General features: G+C 65.7%; 1 protein-coding gene across 2 annotated transcripts; it reads left to right on the plus strand.

Annotated features, from left to right (window-relative positions):
* Positions 1 to 158: 158 nt before the first annotated feature.
* Positions 159 to 5,964, plus strand: ZFAND2B (zinc finger AN1-type containing 2B). Of its 2 annotated transcripts, none has more exons than XM_075430891.1 (9): positions 159 to 271; positions 834 to 928; positions 1,313 to 1,444; positions 2,081 to 2,232; positions 2,703 to 2,810; positions 2,980 to 3,049; positions 3,557 to 3,633; positions 4,232 to 4,313; positions 5,364 to 5,964. In XM_075430891.1, exons 1-9 carry the CDS (start codon positions 217 to 219, stop codon positions 5,400 to 5,402), a joined length of 810 nt encoding a protein of 269 aa, XP_075287006.1. In that variant the 5' UTR covers positions 159 to 216; the 3' UTR covers positions 5,403 to 5,964. The 2 variants fall into 2 exon arrangements, with proteins under 2 accessions (XP_075287006.1, XP_075287007.1); XM_075430892.1 differs by having other exon boundaries at positions 4,235 to 4,313.
* Positions 5,965 to 6,272: the final 308 nt, after the last annotated feature.

The following is a 6,272-nucleotide window of genomic DNA, read 5'->3' on the forward strand; positions in this document are numbered from 1 at the left end:
CCCTGGGCTGGCGGCTCGGAGGGGGCCGGGGAGGGCGCGCAGGGGAGCCCCCGCCCTCGGGCTGCCCCGCTCCCCGGGGTCCCGCCGGGCTGGGCCGTGCCGATGCGGCGGCCCCGGGCAGGCCGCGGGGTTGGGGGGCGGGGCTGAGGGTGGCTCCGCCCCTCGTGACGCCGGGCCGGAAGCGGGCGCGGCGCGCGCCGCCGGTGCGGGGACGCCATGGAGTTCCCGGAGCTGGGCGCGCACTGCTCGTGGGCCGCCTGCCAGCGGCTGGGTGAGGGCTGGCGGCGGCACCGGCGGGCGGGGGGCACGGGCGGCGGGGCCCTGGTCCCGGCCGGGCGCGGCAGGCGGGGGGCCGGGCCTGGGCGGCGCGGACCGGCGCGGCCAGGCCTCCGCCGAGCCGGGGGGGGCGGGAGGCGGGGCCGGGCGTCCTCCCGGTGTGGCGGCGGGGGGGGGGGGTTTCGTGCCGCCCGGCCTGCCCTTGGTGGAGGGGCGCGGCCGCGGTGTCCGTCGCTTCCCTCTGCCCGCCGGGGCGGGGCTGGGCGCCGGTAGCCCGGGGCTGCCGCCGACTGGCTCTGCCCGCCTACGCGGGGCTTCCCCGGGGGCCCGGCGGCCGCTGTCCCGGGGGGGTGACCCCCGCGGCGGGGGTGGCAGCCCCGCTCCCCTCCGGCTTGAGGCCTGCGGGAGCCGGGTGGGAGCTCAGGACGCTGCTCCGGAGCCCGGGGAGGGCAGGTACCGGGAGGGGGGAGCCCCGGGCCGTTCCGAGCCGGGGCCGTGCCGGTGGTGGGCAGTACCGGGCTCTCCCCGAGCTCTGCCCGCGGTTCTCCCGCTGCCAGATTTCCTCCCGCTGAAGTGCGACGCCTGCGAGCAGATCTTCTGCACCGACCACATCGCGTACGCCCAGCACGGCTGCACTTCGGCCTACAAGAAGGTGAGCGCGGAGAGGAGCCTTCTCAGCCAGCGGGCCCGGTCCTTCCTGCCCTCCCTGCTCGCTCGGGAGGTCCCCGTTGGGATGAGGCTGGAGGCGTCCCTCGAAGCCAGGGCCCGCGTCTCGGTGTCACCCCCCCGCCCGCTGGGTGAGGTGGTTTGGGCATCTCCCAGCCCCGCTGTCTTCCCTTCCTGGGGTCCGTGTCCGTGCCTGTCGCAGCCGCTGGGTTGGAAACGGGCTCTTCGGGGGGGGGTTGAGCGGGGTCTCAGACTGCTGGCGACGCTATGAAGCCGCAGCGGGCAGACCCCGAACGGCAGAGAGATGGCCGTACAGCACTCGAGGCTGCCCAGCTGCGTGCTCCCAGCCCCCCTTTTCTTGTCTCTGCAGGACGTGCAGGTCCCTGTGTGTCCCCTCTGCAACACCCCGGTCCCCGTGAGGCGGGGGGAGATGCCCGATGTCGTGGTGGGCGAGCACATCGACCGTGACTGCAAGTCCGACCCCGCGCAGCGCAAGCGCAAGGTGGGAACACAGCGCTCTCCATCTCTACTGCCCAGCTCCGCTGGGTCGCTGCCGGAGCCTGGGGCCGGGGCTGGACACACCATGCAGCTTGGCCCTGCCCGGTGCCGTCTCTACTTGCGCACACTGACGGCAGGAAGGGTCGGTGTGCGCATCCGCAGGGCTTGGTGGGGTGAGCCCGGGGCCAAGGTAGTGGTGGAGCGGGGCTGGGCAGCCACCTGGGACGAGAGGATGGGAAACTGCGTGCTGCCATTAGGAAAATGCAATCAGCAATTAGCTGCCCCTGCTTGCCGGGAGAGGAGGTTGCCGCAGGGAGCTGGCCCTGCGGAAACAAACCCAGCCGCAGCTGGAGGGCTCTGGGCTGTCCCCACGCTGCGGCAGGCCGGGCAGGGGGTCCCCTGGGCAGGGGTCCCTGGGCGAGGACATCTCTTCGGCTGTGCATTCCGTGGTCTTGGGGCCTGAAGCGCTAGTGAATTGCTAAGAAACTATCTACGGAAAACTAGTATTTGGAGACAAACTCCAGAGCCCCACAGAAGTGGCACTGGGAGAGAGAGGTGGTGGGGACCTGGCGTGGAGGGAGGGGACAGCCCTGGCCCTGCCAGGTGTGTTCCTTTTCACCACTTCCACATCGTCTTTCAGATCTTCACCAACAAGTGTCAGAAGCCCGGCTGCAAGCAGAAGGAGATGATGAAGGTGATCTGTGACCAGTGCCACAAGAACTACTGCCTCAAGCACCGGCACCCCCTGGACCACAACTGCAGCGGGGCAGGGCGTCCCCTCTCCAAAGCTGGGTGAGGGCCTGGGGACAAGAGGGCTGGCAGGGACGGCGCCACGCTTGCCACATGGGTGACAGGGAAGAAGCTGAGCTCCTCCCAGACCATTGCCTGGGACTGCTGCATCCTCACGCTCCCTGCCCTGTGTGCCCTCCTTGTAGAACCAGCACAGCTGCAGGCGCAGTCTCTCCCTCCTGCAGCCAAAGTCACCAGTACTGCCCGCTGGTGGTCTCTTGGTTCTCTGCCCAGCTCCTTATTCTGTAGGCAGTGTTTTCTGCCTGTCCTGGCACAGCGTTTCAAGGAGAGAAACGGGACTGGAGACTCTTGGGCATAGCTGAGCCATGACCCGGGTGCTGCTGGGGGGAAGAGAGGGAGCTGGTTGCCAGAGAGGTGGCTTGCTGACCCAGCGTCATCTCCCTGGGTGTTCAGTGCCCAGGGGTGGCCTGTGACGGCACAGCAGCTGCTCACGGGCATCCTGTCTGTCCTAGGCACGCTGCGGTCGCGAGAGCCCAGGCATCCTCCTCCAAACCAGTTGCTGCATCGAGCAGCGGAGCTGCTCGGCCAGCAGACAGCCCCTCTTCTCCAGCCTCTGCCAGGTATGGGGACAGCCTGACTCGTAATTCCGATGTGGGCATGACCAGGTCCAGCTTGGATCCCTGTGGGATGCAGGAGCGACAGCTCCCTACTTCTCATGCATCGGCAGGGCTGCGGACTCATGCCAGGGCTCCTGCCTCAGCAATAACCCGGCCTCTCTCGTGTTCGCAGAGGCAGCAGAGCAGCTGCGCCGCAGACTCGCAGCGCCTCCCCTCCGGCAGCCATGCTGCAGAACGGGCTGGTGAGTGGCCTGGCCTGGGCATCTGGGGTGGGCTTGGGTGGTTCCTGCGCCCTGGGGAGCAGCTGCTCTGTGACCCACACTCTGTCGGTGACCGCGACGCTCCCCAGCTCGGCCTCCCGTGGCAAACAGGGACCCCGGACGCTCGGTGGGACGTCAGAGTTTGCTCTGCTGCCTGTGAATGGTGGCTCTTGGCTGCGCTTAGTGCTCGGCCGTCCCCAAAGGGACAAAGTGCGCCGGCTGTTCTCCCTGGCTGTTGTCTTTCTGTTGTGCAAGCCAAGGGCAGAGGAGGGGGCTGGAAGCTGCTTCCCCCTGGTATTCTGAGCGTACTCCCTGCCCTGGCAGCAGGGCTGCACTCCCTTGGGCCGGGGGAGAGCCAGCTACGGGTCTGTCCTGAGCCCAGGGCTGTGGCCGGCCTTGGAGAGGGGAGATGCACCCACCCTCGTGCCTGCCACTCATCCCTCGGGGCTGCCCCCTGAGCCAAGCTGGTGACGAGACGCTGTGTTTCAGAGCGAGGAAGAGGCCCTGCAGCGAGCTCTGGAGATGTCCCTGGCAGAGTCGGCACGCAGCGCGGTGCAGCCGCCCAGGTACGGCCCGGGGACGCGTGGTGTCACGCCCCAAGCCTGCGTGCGAGCGGTGCCTGGGGCAGCGTCATATGGCACGGGGATGATGTTGACCTCAGCACGTGGCTCCGGATGGCGGCTCTGTGTGGCTGACGGGGGAGGGGGGAAAAAGGAAGAGTCCAGAGCCATCCCGGCGCTCTGTTCAGCGAGCAGGCGCTCCGCGGTGCTGGGAGGGGACAGGGGCTGACAGCACAGAGTAGGGCAAACCATTGTCTGACCGCTCGTCAGCGACTGTGCGTGACTAGAGCGTGATGGAGGGGGAGCAGGGGCGTTCAGAGGACACCTGGGAGCCTGCGTCCTCGGACACGCTGCCTGGTGCTGCTAAAAGCACCGTCTTGCAGACTCGGGTTAACGCGGTTCTCCTCGGCCCGGGGTGCTGGCCGCCAGCCCCAGCTGGATGCTCTGGTCGCCCCCCAACCCCTGGCTTGTTCAGGGCGATCCTCAGTTGCTCCCTGCCCTTAGCTGTGCTGGAGGGCTGCCGCAGGGGAGGATCCTGCCACCCTGGAGGGCTCTGGGTGCTCGGCCGGGGAGGCCGAGGCACACAGCGCGCCGCTGTCCCCAGCAGCACGCAGGAGGAGGAGGATCTGGCACTGGCCCGGGCGCTGTCGGCGAGCGAAGCCGAGTACCAGCAGTCGCAGCGGCAGGTGAGTGAGGCTGGCTGTAGGCTCTGCGCCATGGTGGGGTTGACACCAGCCTGGCTGTGTTGTGGTGGGGTCTTCCCTGGGTTCTGCTTCCGCTGGGCTCTGCCTAGGGTCAGTGTCCTCGCCAGGAGGGCAGCCCGGCCTGGGGCAGAAGCAGCTCGCTGCTGAGCACACAGCCCTGGGGACCTGAGCACTGGATGTGCCCTCCTGGAGGGCAGAGGAAGAAGCCCGTAGGATCATAGGATCGTTAAGGTTGGAAAAGACCTCTAAGATCAATTCCAGCCATCAACCCAACACCACCATGACTGCTAAAGTATCCTTAAGTGCCTTTTTTGAACACCTCCAGGGATGGTGACTCCACCGCTTCCCTGGGCAGCCTGTTCCAATGCCTGACCACTCTTTCAGTAAAGAAATTTTTCCTAATATCCAGTCTGAACCTCCCCTGGCACAACTTGAGGCCATTGCCTCTCATCCTATTGCTAGTTACCTGGGAGAAGAGACCAACACCTGCCTCACTACAACCACTTTTCAGGTAGCCGTAGAGAGTGATTAAGGTCTCCCCTCAGCCTCCTCTTCTCCACACTAAACAGCCCCAGTTCCCTCAGCTACTCCTTGTAAGACTTGTGCTCTAGACCCTTCACCAGCCTCATTGCCCTTCTCTGGACACGCTCCAGCACCTCAATGTCCTTCTTGTAGTGAGGGGCCCAAAACTGCACACAATATTCGAGGTGCGGCCTCACCAGAGTACGGGGGGATGATCACTGCCCTGCTCCTGCTGGGGACACTATTCCTGATACCCGCCAGGATGCCATTGGCCTTCTTGGCTGCCTGGGCACACTGCTGGCTCATGTTCAGCCGGCTGTCGACCAACACCCCCAGGTCCTTTTCCACTGGGCAGCTTTCCAGCTGCTCTTTCCCAAACCTGTAGCGTTGCAGAGGGTTGTGGTGACTGAAGTGTGGGACCCAGCACTTGGCCTTATTGAACCTCATCCAGCTAGCCTCGGCTCATTGATCCATCTTCCCTTGCTCACTGTGCTCTTCTTCCTGTTCCAGGCACATGGTTCAAAGCCATCAAACTGCAGCATGTCGTAAGCAGGCAAGGCATCATCGATCCCGCTTGAGACCAGAGGAGCAGCTCTGCCCTCCCGTGTGGATGCCGTGGACTTCTGGCCTGGACACTGATGACAAGAGCCCCTCACCAGAGACAACTCATCTCCCTGGGGTCTGTAAGCGAGCTACCAAACCCACGGTTACACCTCAGCCCTAGTACCTGTATAAAAGCGGTGCAGCAGACTGCTGATGCTCCTGGAGAGGGGAAGATGGTGTGGGACGAGGCTGAGCACACACTGACCAAAGCAAGCAGCTGCCGTGGCCGTGTCCCAGTGCTGCTGGGACTGTGGGGTGAGGGCAGAGCTGGCCTGGACGAGAAGTGCTGCGTGGGGACATCTCTGCATGCTTGGACATGGAGCCGGGCTGCGGCCGGGCAGCAAGAAGGCAGCCCCTGCCCCGCTCCCCTGCCCTCGGTGCCTCCCCTCCTGTTTGCATGCACAAGAGCGCGTCGGGCCTTACCCAGCTCGGCTGGGGCCCAGGACCCCTCTGAGGCTGAAGGGAGCTGTGTTTCCTTTCCGGTTTAACAAGGGCCATTAACTGAAAAGTGACCTCAGCAGTGACATGACTGTGCCGGCGTCGCTCGTGCGGGAGGGCTGCAGCTGCCTTCCTGCTGCTGGCTGCTCTCGGCTGCCCTAAACCATCCCAGGGCCCTGGTTTAATGCTGCTGGGGCAGGAATGCCTTCCTCCTTCCAGGAGGATTCCCCTCCTGGGTAGCAGGAGCACACAACCCCTTCTTGCTCACACAGCCCTGAGCCTGGAGCCAGCCCATGCTGGTGTTTGGAGGCAGGAGCTGATGCCTGGGTGGGGGAGACTGGTCCTGCTGGGCTCTTGCAGTGCAGAGCGGTGCTGCTC

This window comes from Opisthocomus hoazin, chromosome 9, assembly GCF_030867145.1.
Source record: "Opisthocomus hoazin isolate bOpiHoa1 chromosome 9, bOpiHoa1.hap1, whole genome shotgun sequence".
Lineage (NCBI taxonomy): Eukaryota > Metazoa > Chordata > Aves > Opisthocomiformes > Opisthocomidae > Opisthocomus > Opisthocomus hoazin.